Source organism: Plecotus auritus (assembly GCF_963455305.1).
Source record: "Plecotus auritus genome assembly, chromosome: 2".
Classification (NCBI taxonomy): domain Eukaryota; kingdom Metazoa; phylum Chordata; class Mammalia; order Chiroptera; family Vespertilionidae; genus Plecotus; species Plecotus auritus.
Genome location: NC_137771.1, coordinates 207,456,726 through 207,471,248, shown reverse-complemented (window position 1 = coordinate 207,471,248; position 14,523 = coordinate 207,456,726). Strand labels below are relative to the sequence as shown.

At 37.3% G+C, this 14,523-nt stretch overlaps 2 protein-coding genes across 4 annotated transcripts in view; one reads left to right on the top strand and one right to left on the bottom strand.

Annotated features, from left to right (window-relative positions):
• KCNAB1 (potassium voltage-gated channel subfamily A regulatory beta subunit 1) overlaps nt 1-2,488 on the top strand; it is a 223,140-nt gene extending 220,652 nt beyond the window's left edge. The window contains exon 14 of the mRNA XM_080657831.1: nt 627-2,488. Coding sequence (XP_080513957.1) covers nt 627-716 — 90 coding nt within the window. The 3' untranslated portion in view covers nt 717-2,488. The remainder of the gene's footprint in view (nt 1-626) is intronic.
• A 3,699-nt stretch (nt 2,489-6,187) lies between these two features.
• Nucleotides 6,188-14,523, bottom strand: part of SSR3 (signal sequence receptor subunit 3) — a 115,687-nt gene continuing 107,351 nt past the window's right edge. For all 3 annotated transcript variants that reach the window (XM_080655125.1, XM_080655124.1, XM_080655126.1), the window contains 3 exons: nt 11,342-11,440; nt 8,008-8,139; nt 6,188-6,811 (listed from right to left, as the gene is read on the bottom strand). In XM_080655125.1, the coding sequence (XP_080511251.1) occupies nt 6,745-6,811; nt 8,008-8,139; nt 11,342-11,440 (298 nt within the window). In that variant the 3' untranslated portion in view covers nt 6,188-6,744. The remainder of the gene's footprint in view (nt 6,812-8,007; nt 8,140-11,341; nt 11,441-14,523) is intronic.

The window sequence follows — 14,523 nt, the reverse complement described above, 5'->3', positions numbered from 1 at the left end:
CCCTGGCCATCCTTCAGGGTGCTGACCACCAGTGGTAAAGAATCTCTCCTAGTCTCTAAACTGTGCTGCCCAGTGCCGTAGCCTCTAGCCACATGTCGTTCTTTGGCGTATGCAAGGTGACTAGTCCAAATGCAGAGTAAGTATAAAATGTAGATTGGAAAAATGTAGTACTTTAAAAATGTGCAAAGTGTCTTAAGAATTTTCTATACTGACTACTTACTGAAATAATGTTTTGGCTACAATGGAGTAAAATCAGGTATTAATTTCATGTTTCTTTTCACTTTTATTAATGTGGCCACTGGAAAAATCTAGTCACATTATGTGGCTCGCATTATATTTCTACTGGGCAGAACTACTGTGGGAATTATACATTCCTACCAGCCTTCATTTATATCTTGTCTTCATTTATCCACCCGACTAATAATTATGAGCACTAACTATGGGCCAGGCACTGGAGATACAGTGAACAAAACAAGGTCCCTGACCTCAGAAGGAGCTTAGGGTCTGGTGAGGAGGACTTTCCAGTGGTGGTTTTGAAACGCACACCAGTCTAGACAACTTTGCCTAATAGTGAGAAGAACAAATTTCAAGTACTAACTACATCCTTTGTACTTCTCATGTCTCAGGTTCTCCCAAAGATGACATCACACGTGGTAAATGAGATTGATAACATATTACGCAACAAGCCCTACAGCAAAAAGGACTACAGATCATAAGGCAATGAATGCATGAGTCACAGGAGCTGCATGGTCCAAATACCGGTCTATACCGGTACAGAAAGGTGTTCCTAGCCAGTCTTTTAAATCACTTAGCAGCCGCTGCTCAACCTCTCGTGGCCCTGGATTCTGAGGTGTCTGCTGTCGCTACCACTGTGCACCTGAATTATGAGCACATCTGAAAACTCACAATTAAGAAAATCCATTCTATTTTCTTATCTTGGACTGGAGTCACCTATTCTTGCATTGCTCTGTACACTTCATGCTAATGCAATGGAAAGCATATGGCGGGGAAAGGTGTATTACCTTCAGGCATACAACTTAAAAGAAGGCTACACAGATAGATCTGTTTTTTTCAAATGAACAAAATCCACAGATACAATGTACATTGTGTCAGAAAGAAGAGGCTACGTTAATTCAGAAGTCCTGCTTGGGAAAAAATAAGCAAAAACAATTTTACATTTGTTTTCCTATTTTCACATTCCAGTTGTTAGCAAGCTGTTTCCCTTATCATTTTCAACAAAATAGAATTCCTAGGTATTTGCTTTTGTTACCTTTTAAATATTCAGTGTTGCTTGGCCCCAAAAATGACCCTGTATAGCAATTTATCCAAAGTGTCTTAGAATTCTAATAATGCTCTACTCATTTACACGTAAAGATAGTAAAAGGATGAACACCCCTGTCTCTAATTAGAGACATTACGGTAAATGTATGCAAGTGAGGATTACACTATTACACTATTATGGAAGCTTAGCTTTTGATAAAATGTAATGCACCTGCATTACATTTTACAAAGTGTTCATTTTTTACTACATTTTATGAAAACCTGCATTATATTTTTGACTGCTTGTAGGCACAACTTCTGCAAGTTTAAATATTTGAGCTTTAAAAATAAATATACACATGCTTGGTTTTTGTAAGTAAACCTGTAAAATATCCACAAAGGCAAATGTTTGCTGTTTAATTAGCACTGGGATTTTACAATATAACGCTTGTGTTTTTGAAGAGATAGTAACATGAAAGTAAATCATGGGCTTTGTGAAAAATGTTGTTACCTCTCAGCATATGCTGGGTAAATTAACTTGCCCAATGAAAAACAAATGTTAAAGAATTTCCTCAATCTATAATTACATAATGTGCACTCAACTATATGCATGAAAGCTCACTGCATGAATTAAAGGGGCCTTGCTTTAATGTACCCAGAAGCTGAGGCCTATCTAGCCCTGCCACTATTGGCTACCTACCCTCATGAGTACTCCACTTGAGAACAATTTTGAGAATATATTGTGTGTACCTGTAAGAAAGACATTCCCCCCCTCTTTTTTGGGGTGTGTGTTGGGGGAGAGGGTCCTATAACTCTATTTGAACACCTGAGCATGCACAAAATTCTAATTTAATTTTCTGGCCAGCTGGTCCCAATATATACTAGAAATCATTGAGACTTACAGGACAAATATACTATCAGCTTCAGTTGCTATTTTCTGCCATCATTTCCAGGTAATTTCATGGTTAAGTTCTAAATATCAAAATGTTAATATGAAATACCAAGAAATTTCCTTTCTGATTACTACTACCTATATTCAATTTAGGAAATAGTTTGGGTTTTTGCCCCAGAATATCAAAGATGGAAATGGACCATTTTTTATTTTTCATTGTACATTCAACGAATCCAGTGAATACTTAATGTATAAATGTGCTGAAGTTGTCTAATTCAAACTGCAATTCAACTTAATTTGCGTAGAGTAATAAAAGCATTTTGTGCATTGAATCTCAGTTTTTATCTGAACTTTCTTTCACTATAAGGATATATATATATATATATATATACACATATATATATATATATATATATATATATATATATATATATATATATCCAGCTCCAAAAAACAGGCATTAAGACTCGTTTAATAAAAATGATGTTGGCAGGTAAGCTGCATTGAATGATACCTAACAGAAATAGTAGTGATTAAGATTTGAACTGCAATTCATACTTTTCTTATTAGTGGAGCAAATGATTAGCTACTAAAGATATCATTTCTCATTTGGTTTTAGAAATACTCCACAACAAAGGTTAAAGCTTCTCAAACTCATTTAAAAGAGCCTGCGAATTAAGCGAAATAAGCCAGTCAGAGAAAGACAAGTATCACATGATCTCACTCATATGTGGAATCTAATGAACAAAATAAACTGAACAAAACAGATCCAGAGACATAGAAGCATGGAACAGACTGTCAAATCTCAAAAGGGAAGGTGGGGCTGGGGGCAGGGTGGGGAAGAGATTAACCAGGGAACTTATATGCATACATGCATAACCCATGGACACAGACAATAGTCTGGTGAAGGCCAGAAGGGGGTGCAGATACGGGATAGAGGGGGTCAATGGGAAAAAAGGGGGATATCTGTAATACTTTCAACAATAAAGATGAGTTAAAAAACCCAACAACAAATATAAACATTATTGCCTGTGGGAATAGCTAACTTTTTTTTATATACAAGCCATCTGCCATGGTAAATATACTAGATAAGAAATATATTTCATAATTATATCCTTAAGAAAAATTTCCATGCACTCTCATTTTATTTTCTATTTTGGAAAGAATTCCTTGGGAGAGAACATACCATTCCTAAGAGTAACCTGGGTAGCAGCCATCCACATACTAAAATCTCAGCCAAGGGAAATGAAAACTAGAAACCCTGTGCCTGACTTCTCACTTTAAGAACTGTCACTTCATCTTCATTAAGGGTGCCAAGGGTGTTCAGATAGATAGCAGAGCTATCGTTAAGATAGATAGCAGGCCATCTTCAAGACCATCCCTCCTTGGCAAATGAGGAAACCAAGCCTGGAAAGATAGAAGGTTTGCCCAAACTCACACTGCTGGTTGATGGCAGGACCAGGCAAGTTATTTTGTTCAGTGTTGTTTTAGGTACAATTTTCTTTTTTAGCTTTAAAGCTTTGTAAAAAAGTAACTGTGTGTGAATTTTTAAGGTAAAAACAAAACAAAACTTGGGTATGAATCCAAATTCAGTTAAGATGGAGAAAGGTCAAAGAAGTGATACAATTAAAACTTGAAGGCCAATAAGTAGTCTTTAACCACCACCATGAAAATTTAAACCAACCACTTAAAAACCACTCTTAATCTTCAATTAATTTCCCTGCTTGGGAGTCTAAGCAGGCAAAAGATAATCCCTTCCAGCCCATCCTTCCATTGTGTCTCCTGAAACAGCATAACTGGCACAAATACTGAAAACACAGAAACAGTGTGGGCAGGATAGCACAGCAGGCACATGCTGGCAAAGAGGCCTGACATTCTGCTCTGTAAAAGAACTGCACTGTCTGAACAGTGTCTACAAAAATGCATTGATAAGTGTAGGAAATTTAAATGATGGGTAATGTAAGATAATGTACTAAAGATGATGTACTTAGCTACATGGTTCTTTTAAGAGTCTAGGGAAAATATAAATTTTAAAAAGCAAAGTTTAATGACCCTTAATTAGCGAGACCTTTTACAAGAATTTTAGATATGAATCCAACCTCCATATTTCAGTTAACTTTAAAATTTGTTTCAAATTATTCTTTCCAAATTAGAATAATTTATCAAATAGGACAACCAGTATATTTTTACTGGCTAAGAATAATTTCAAGTCAAGATTTTTATTAAGTTGTAAATGAATAAATTAAAAATAGGGAAATGTAAAATGTCCTAACAGTTTAAGGCTCTAGTTATCACAAGGGGTGTGAAAAAAGGGATTTAATAACTTTATATCCCAATTACAACAGAACCCTTTATTTTACTGGATCTGAGGGTCTTTTGAGATAAAAATTCTACAGCAAGTTTTTACTAACTAACCCAGATTAGCTCATTGTAATTCTATGTGTCACAAGCCATTTCAGATGATGGGGACAGGATTGGGGAATTTGCAAGAGCAGAGTATTGATAACCTGCATAAAACTGTGTAACTGTATGTACGTCTATAAACTCGTGCACAAAAATTTATCTAATATAGGAAGTTTGAAATCATCAGGATGAAAAACATGGTGCTGTAGGAAAAAGTCCGAACCAAAATCAAATTTTGCTTACTTATATTTCTACAAATTATTCAGTTTATTAATTCAAGAGCAACTCTAAAGAATACTAAGCTGATGCCCCTATTTCACCACCCCATTTCAACTAGATTGCCTTATTCCAATAGTGGCAATTCTTCCCCCATCAATACAGGCACTGCCATCTAGTGGCAATTTTTTACCTGCAATTGAAAAGTAAATGCATTTGGCACATAACTCCATACCACTTGTCAAACTACTTACTGGTTATTTCTCAACGGGAAAAAAACAAACAAAAAAACAGGTTAAAACATAAAAATTAACCACTTTGCAGTGAATCTCTTCTGGCATCCCCATTCACTATGTATTATCCAGTGATGACACATGAGTAACACATCAAAGAAAAGAACTGCAAACTTCCAGAAGCAGATGAACTGTAATCCTCAACTGAAGGTAATGATGGTCTGGGTCACTGTGCAAGTGAACTCCTCCCTGCGTTCCTTCCAAGTCCTTGGATGTGGCCTACCAAAACATCTAACAGCATGGAAGTGAAAAATGAACTCCCAATGAATGCCCTTCTATACAGTTATAAATAAAACAGCAAGTACTATTTGCAACATCTTAATTTACAAGTGAAAACTAAAGATTAAAGTTAGGATTAGGAATTAGGAATATATTTCCTTTGAGGTACTATGATAAGAAATTACTGGATGTGGTCAAAGCTAACAGGAATATGAAACCACTATCTCTTGGGATTCCACAACCTTTCAGTGATATAGGTTCAAGAGCTTCCCAAACTCTTTCAAATCATGGCACACACATAAAATTGTATCTGTACACACACTGGTTAAAAAATGCAAGAGATTGCTCTCAGTTGGACCCCCAAGGGCTGAAGAGAGCAATATTTTATTCCCAATCAATGGGAACCTGTGGTCTAAAGGTCAAATTTATTAATGTATGAATGGGAAAATGCTGACAAGCACTAATAGCACTTTAATTCCTTGGAATGCTCTTAGAATTCTGGAGCTAAGATCACAAAAATTACTTTGGTCTTTTACATCCATATTCAGGAGAGGTTCTCTCTCTCACCCCTCTCTCCTCCAGTGACAGAGACCCCACTCTAAGAAAACAATGATGCCAGTCTCTCAACACGTCAGACTAACATGGAGGGTCAAATTGGCATCCACGGCTACCCAAGGCCAAGCTGTACAGCTGAGCAGTGTGCTTTAACCCCACAGGACAACTCTCAAATGCCTGAGCACTGTTTTTATATTTTTCTTTATGTTTTCCCATCACCATGTATCCCCCCCATCCCCTTGTCCATCTCCACCCTCCCTCCCACCCCGGGCACTATTTTTAGATTATTACCTTGGCTGCCTTTCTTCTTTAAAAAAAAAAAAAAGGAAAAAAAGGAATAACTTTTCCACAAGTTTCTTTTCCCCAAATTGGAGAAACCATGTTTTCAACTTTAATTGAGTTATTTCAAATCACATATTCAGAGATTTGTAAACATGCAATTCAATCCCACCCCCCAGGCAGGGGGAAGGGGAGGAAAGAGGATTCACTCTGATATTTATGGTTCAAAAAAAGCTGTAATATTGTCCTTGGAACACACAGAACTGGCTATTAACTTCTTGCTACTATAACAAATACTAACAGTTCAGTCCAGGTTACTGTGACCTCTGACAGATCAAGGAAACAAGTTATTTTCTCCTCTTGTGATTATAGCACATTGCCAGACACATTTGCCTTTTAATAAATGTCCTGGTACTCTGAGTTTCCCTTTCAATTCATGTAATTTCAACAGTTTGTCAAACAAGAGCCAATAAACAAATACTGAATTACATTTTGTTGGGTCTTTCAAACCCTCAAGCTCCAGACTATAAAAACATCTTATGTGTCTCCCACCCCGACCACCCAGCTACTTTTCCATACACCACAGACCACCCATAGATACAAAGCCAAGGGTGAAGCTGACACGGTCTATTTGGAGCCAGTAGACAGGAGGGCGATGAGACCCGATGAAGCACTTATGGACAGAATATAGTTCCTGTAAGAATTTAATGTTAAGGAAAAATTAAGAATCCAAAATTAATTTTCAACAAAACAAAACAAGCCCATCTCTTTGGAATATAGTCCCGACACTCTGCATAATGACAATGCTATGTGGTCCCATTGTCTGTAAACACAATTTACAAGACTATAAAGAATATTCACAGGAGATTTAAAAACACTTGAGACAGAAACCTAGAACATATGACCACAAAGAAAACACTCAAATTCCATTTAACCTTCAGAAGAGCTGATCAAAGACTATGGGGAGGAAGAAGAGACGTCTTGTCCTTTCTCCCCTTCTCCATCAGTGTACTGGCCACAGTGGGCCTATAAAAGTAAGGAGGTTCTGAAAGTTTGCAGCTACTCTTGGCCTCAGGACTGGTCTGTTTGGGACAAACCACTCCAGTACCTCCAGAAGACACCAACTTGAAGGGTGTCACATTTTATTACATCAAAATCTCCAACTGTTAAAAATTTGGCTGCACATTCCTGGATAACAGCTTTAATAAATTACCTTAGCACCTTTAATAAATTAAGAAGGTTGGTTCTTGCCCAAAAGCTCAATTTAAGAGCAGCTCGAAACTGTTAAATTATTATGAAATGTACCTATTTAAACTGGCTATCCACCCAATCTCAAAATATCAGAAGACACATGGCTTACATCAAGAGTGATCAAAGAAAGCAAGTATGCTTTTCCTCCTTGGAACTCTTTTTTTAAATAGGCAGGTATACTAGTACATAATCATATATGTGAGACTATTTTTTTAAAGTATTCTTTTTTAAAAATATGTATTTTTATTGACTTCAGAGAGGAAGGAAGAGGGAGAGAAACATCCATGATGAGAGAGAATCATGGATTGGCTGCCTCCTGCAAGTCCCCCACTGGGGATCAAGCCCACAGCCTGGGCATGTGCCCTTGACCGGAATCGAACCTGGGACCTTTCAGTTCGCAGGTCAATGCTCTATCCACTGAGCCAAACCGGCTAGGGCTATGTGAGACTATAGTTACTTGCCATGAAGTCATAATTTATAAACTTGAAAGAATTTTAGATCAAACGAAAAACCCTTATTTTAAATGTTCAGAAATGTGCCTAAGGTCACAGTGCTATTTAATAAACTAACTCCCTATATGAAACCAAAACAAACTATTTCTAGACTTCTGAAAAACATAATCAACCTTTAAAAGGATACACGGTGGGGTTGAAGTTCTTCAATATAAAGAAGGATGCAACAATGACCAAGACTAGGAATAGGGTGTTGTTATAGAAGATGGAAAATGTTGTAGCTTCATAATCAGCAACTTCATTCTTCTTCCACAAGATTCTGTAGACACAGAAACAAGTCAACTGAGTTTATAAATATGTTTTAAAAATTTTAAATACCACATGGCTCTAGTTCATTGTAAAGTAAGTTTTTCCACCCAACTGGTGTTGCTCAGTGGTTGGTTGAGCTTTGATATATGTATGAACCAGGAGGTCACAATTTAATTCCTGGTCAGATGATACCTTCCACGGACCCTATGGCCAACACTATGGCTAATGTCATTGGAGCTGCCATGTTTTGTTCACTAAATGTTTTAATGCAAATTCAAGGAGCATAAAGGAGCTAAATGAAGAGTATTAGCACCTTATCTCCATCATAAGAAATTTGCAACCTCTAACATACCAGTATATGCCATGTTTTCTTAATTCTATGGATACCATTAACATAATAGATCTCCAACTTACTCTAAGTTTGGAAGCAGTGAATGGTATTATAGTCAATGCAGCTATCAACTATAAAACAGCTCCTGATTTCAAAGAAGTTTAAATGTAAATGTAAAAAATATATGACTTGGGATGGGAGGAGATACATTATATAATTCTAGCACTAATTGATCAAAGAAAACACCAGCTCAGAAAGATGCATAGACCCAACTGGTTTAATGCACAGAACAATTGCCTCTGGTTTTAAGACTCTGGCACAAGACCCAATAAAGACAGGTTCCTTAAAAAGGCTACTAACATGCCCTTACTATGGATGATTAATTATCCCCCCTCCATCACAGCACTTCTTCCTAACTCCCTGAATCAGAAACATCTTCAAAACAGCCTCGATGAAAGAAGTAGCTCAATCCTCTGGTTACCCCAGCTCCCAAAATCAGTGTGCATTACATCAGTGTATATAGTCAGGACTGTGTGACAGCTTTTAGCACATTTTCTAGTCTACACATATCCTGGTTCATTTTGAAAAAATTTAGAACTCCCAAGTGGCCTCCCTAGCAATGGTTCTGCCAAAGCTTCCCTTTTTCCTAGTTTGAGAAAGCACTTTCCAAGGAGTCTTTTTTCCAAGGAGCACTTCCTACAATAAGAGAAAAGCTGATACCAAACTCAACAACTATTACAATCAGACCCTGGTAAATGACAGATCATCAGGGAGAAATAACACTCACACCCTGGGGCAAATAATAATAAATCTGATCACCGCTGCTAATTTCATCCTTGAATGGATGGCAGTGCATTTTCAAAGTGCCAAGTAGTACATACTCCAAATGACTATAGAGGGAGCTTGACAGATATGCATCACTGCAAAGAGGTGCTGATAAGCCTTCTCTTAAATCAAATCTCTCCTTTGAAGAAGAAAAATATTAGATTATAAATGGTCCCAGTTATCAGAGTGAGTCATGAATACAGACCTGGGTACAACTGTATCTAGTGTGACTTTTGTGAGAGGAATACAAAACACATAATAGCACAAATTTCTACTGATAACAAGAATAGAAATTTTACACTCTTCTGACACTCTGATTAACTGAATACCACTTGCTGAGAAAAATTCTGAGACACATCCCAAGATCAAGATCAAGTGCAGACCAAATCAGGCAAGTCTGCTGTGGGCATATGAGACTCACTATCTGATATAACTAATCACCTGAAACCTACAAGAGCTATAACAAGCATTTTGAAACTGGGTATAAGCACTCAGTTTAATAACTATTAGTCTAATAAATATCATAATTCAATAAAAGGGTTTTTAAAAAGTGCTCTAAATTCTCTAACCTCCATCCCTATGCAAAAATTTGCATTCAGAATAGCCCTGCCGTTATGGCTCAGTGATTGAGTGTTAACCCATGAACCAAGAGATCACCGGTTCAATTCCCAGTCAGGGCACTGGGTTTCAGGCTCGATCCCCAGCAGGGGTGTGCAGGAGGCAGCCTATTGATGATGTTTCTCTCTCATTTATGTTTCTAACTCTATCTCTATCCCTTGCTCTCTCTTTAAAAATAAATAAAAACCTTAAAAAAAAGCTATGCAGCTAGACCTCATTAAAGCTATTCTCAGGGGGGGGGGGGGCCTTCATTGTCATGATTTTAGTACTGTGCCTTCAGTTTTATAAAGGATCCATAGGAGATAACCACTTCAATATTTGGTAGAAAACATTGTTCATTAAGTTACTCAGTGTCCCTTAAATAAGGATCCACTTGATAAAGTCCTTCCAGATTCAGTGCCAGGAAAGTTTCTTTTCAGGAGGACTGGCACACTGCTTCTCATCGGACAATGAAAGCAGCATGACCTCAGATGCTTCCCCTGACACTTGGACGCTCAGAGCTAAGTTTAGTGCTCAACTGCTCTAACTAACTCTGAGGTCCTTGTTCATCCACTTTTTCTTACTTTTAAATGGTTTCTGATCTTTTAAAATTGCATTGCTTTGTTTTACACACACTTTAATATTCCAAGTCCCACAGTCTTCCTGGAGCAAAGTGGGATAAAAATTCCATTTCACAAACCACTTTGTAGATACTAAAATTTAAGATCCATGAAAACAACCTCAATTAATGACTCTATTCAACCATCTGGCAGCTCTGAAGCACAAGTCTACTTAATCGCTCAGAGACTTCTGCTACTCAGATGTTAGACTGTCTATTAACCCCTTTCAGAGCAGTTGATAGGAAAAATTGGGGATGGGGGCCAGAACTAACAAATGTGGCACAGGACTGTGCAACAGGAGACAAACTGATTTTTCTTTTTCCCAAAGCAGATAACCCAGACTGGAAGCTCAGTAACAGAAATACCACCACATAAAAATGCTAACACATAACACAATGTAAACTTTTCAGACCCCGAGGGGTTAGGTGATAAGTTCAAGGTCACACAGCTATCAAGTGGCACCAGACAAAGCTCTGCAGCAGAGCAGGTATGAGTACAAGCCAGACTGCCTGTGGTCTTATCATGGCTTTACCACCCACTAATGTAAGGCCTTGATCAAGTTACTGAAGCTTTCTCTACCTGTTTCCTGAGGTACACAATGGAGATAACAACAGTACCTACCTTCTTAGGGCTCTTTGGAGAAATAAATGACCTGTGTACAGCTCAAAGGCAGTAGTAAAAACTCAAAGTCAGTTATTCCCATTACTATCTTTTCGACATTACCAATGTTTGCCTCAGACAGTTCCGACACCCACATTCTCTAAGCAGAAATCAAAAACTTCTACAAAGTATCCCCTCCTTTTTTGATTACCACAAACACATTAAACAAGGAGTCAAACCTTTCATCTTTTTCCTTCCGAGACATCTTTCTATTATCAGCTTCAGAAAGTTTTCGAGTCACTTCTTTGGAAACAGCATCTTCCCTCTTCTGTGCTACTCTGGAAGGAAAAGAAAAAAAGTTTCCACATGCTCCAGGAGTGGACATTACTCTCTCAGAAACACTCTGTACTCAGATTTTGTATTGGCAACTGTGTAATACTTTACATTTCCAGAAAATAAACTGTACAGAAAGTTCCAGGGTTATTACATTGTAGTGTTAGTTAAAAGAGAGGGAGGAGTTCAAGAAACTTTCAAGATGTGGTTTATTAGTTATGAGTCTGATTTCTGCTTAAAAGAGAGAATTTCCCAAAGTTTATGTATTTATTATGGAAACAGAAATCAAATTCTACTAACACAATTTAGTTGTAAGTCATTATAAATCCATTTTGTTTTAGCCTATAATTTAACAGTTCAATAAATAAATTTGACAAGGCATTAGCAAATGATACATGACTTTAATTCCAGTAAATAACAGGAGAGAAAACTAGGCTTAAAAACAAAACAAAAAAGAATTAACAACTATAAGTAATGCTTTTAACTCTACTCCAAAGGACAATTTCAATAAAAAGAAATAATACCACATGGTCAGGGACTGACCACACCACCTTTAATTAAATGAACCACTGGTAAGAGGTTTGCACAAAAAGATTATATGGAATCAGCCAGAAAAGGCTGTAAGTGATATTCATGCTATCAGATCAGAATCTTCAGTGACAAGTCAGATAAAGAAAAAAATTAAATGAATACTCATCAAAAAATATCCATGAATTTTATCAGATGAAATACAAAAAGTCTCCCAAAGATTATGACATTTAGATTTCAACATATATTTTTCACAAAATAGGAGAAACTTATTAGCCATAAATATAGAAGAAAAAGTAAGAACTGATCACAAGCAACATATAACAATTACCTACACAGTGCCACTATGAAAACATTTGACATGATACGGAGATGTATTAAAAGCAACAGGATGTGGAACAGAGATAAAAATCTGTTCACTCTATGTTCAATTAATGAATCCCTGGTGATTATGCTATTTAGTTCTGGTTAGTGTACTAAGGAAAACTGAGGAAAAATCAGGATGGCTTCCTGAAAAAAAAAAAAGCTGAAGATCATTCAAGGCAATAGTTTTCAATCTTTAACCACAAGAGCTTCTGGAATACAAATTAAGCACAAATTCTATCTGGTTTCACCTATGCCTCCGTCTCTATATCTCATCCAAGAACCAAGTTAGAGTCTACATTGTTAAAAAGAAAACCTTGCCCGGCCAGTGTTGCTCAGTGGTTACGAGTCAACCTACACACAGGGAAGGTCGCAGATTCGATTCCAGATAGGAGGCACTCCTGGTTTCGGGCTCAATCCCCAATTGGGGGGAGGCGGGGTTTGGGGGCTAGAGGGACATGCAGGAGGCAGCTGACCAATGTTGAGTTTGTCTCTCATCAATGTTTCTCTCTCCCTCTCTCTCTAAAATCAATATACATATTTTTAAAAAAGAAAAAACTTTGGTCATTTTCAACTAATATATTTTTCCACAAATTGATAACTGGGGAGGAGGGAGGAGGAAAATCAATTTGTTTAAGAAAAATAGATAAGTTCTGAAACCTAAAAAAAACAAAAAAAAAACAAACACAGCTAAGAGGGCAGACAGCTATCTTAACAGATAGTTTAGACAGACACTATAGTGTACTTTTTCCTCCAAAAATCCAACTTCACCTGACTCATTGGGTAAAAGTTCTGCTCAGAAGGTTATCTCTGACCCTCTCTAGCAGACCAAGCACTCAGTAAGTGTTTCTGAACTTAACAGAAGACCACTCTTTTCTAAGAAAGACCAATTGGAAAGAAATGTACCAGCAGAAACCATTGTTAGCTTAACAGAGGGGAAAAATACCTACTTACAAATGCATACACACCAGCTATCAGGACACAGGAATAAACTATTTTCAAGAGTTGGTTATCTCTAAGCATCTTTAGGACAAATAGTCAAATATCTGTTCACATAACAAATCTTCCTGAAGAGACTGAACCAGAAAAAGTTAATTTCTCTTCTAGATCTAAAATTCTATATTCAACAACCACACTGTAGGTTTATTAGAATTCAAAAAGCCCTACCCTCCTTCTTAAGGATCTTAGAAAATAAACCCCACTCAGCACTGAATACTGTAAAATACAGAGGTCACTCCAGGGGCCCAGCACTCAGCCAATTGAGGATAACCCACAAATTCAATTGTTTTGCTACTATTTTTTTACACCAGTATGTAAAAAATTAAAAAACAAAAGTACTATCTATTTAATTTCTTAACACAAACACATTTTGCAAACATTTTTTAAGTCATGCCTACTTAAAAAATAATCCCTAAGGGCTCCCTCACCCACAACCTCTCCAACACTGCATATAAACACTTATTATGTGCCAGACACTATACTTATCATGTCACACATAGTACAGTGTTTAATCCTTACCATCCTATGAAATACCATTAGTATTCCCATTTCACAGCTCAGGAATCTAAAGTCTAGAAAGGTTATGCCCTAGGTCAGTGGTCGGCAAACTGCAGCTCGCGAGCCACATGCGGCTTGCGAGCCGCGGTTTGCTGCTCTGTTGACTAATGAGTTTGCCGACCACTGACCTAGACTCTCGATTCCAATAATTACAAGCTGTTGTTGTTCCTTGTGATTAAGCCCCTATCCCAGTGGTCGGCAAACTCATTAGTCAACAGAGCGGCAAACCGCGGCTCGCGAGCCACAGTTTGCCGACCACTGCCCTAGGTTATACATTTAAGAGCAATAAAGCTGGGACAGAAATCCAGACTGTCAATTCTGAGCCATCTCCCCTCTACTACTAATACCTGTCCACACTCAACATCTCCCTTTGAGCTTCGAGCCTTAACTTTCTTGCATATCTGTAGGAGTTTCTGACAGTGGCAATATTTAATATTAAAGCAAAACTGTAACTAAAAAATAATTCCACTGAAAGAATCTGTTAAATCAGTAATCCACTGAAATTTTTACTGAACTAAATGTACTATGAACTGTTGTAACAGATATAGAAGAAGTAGCAGTTGCCTTCAAGAAATCCAAAGTAGAATGAGATGGTAAAAAGAACATGATTTTGATTCCAAAAAGTAAATGGAAAACGATA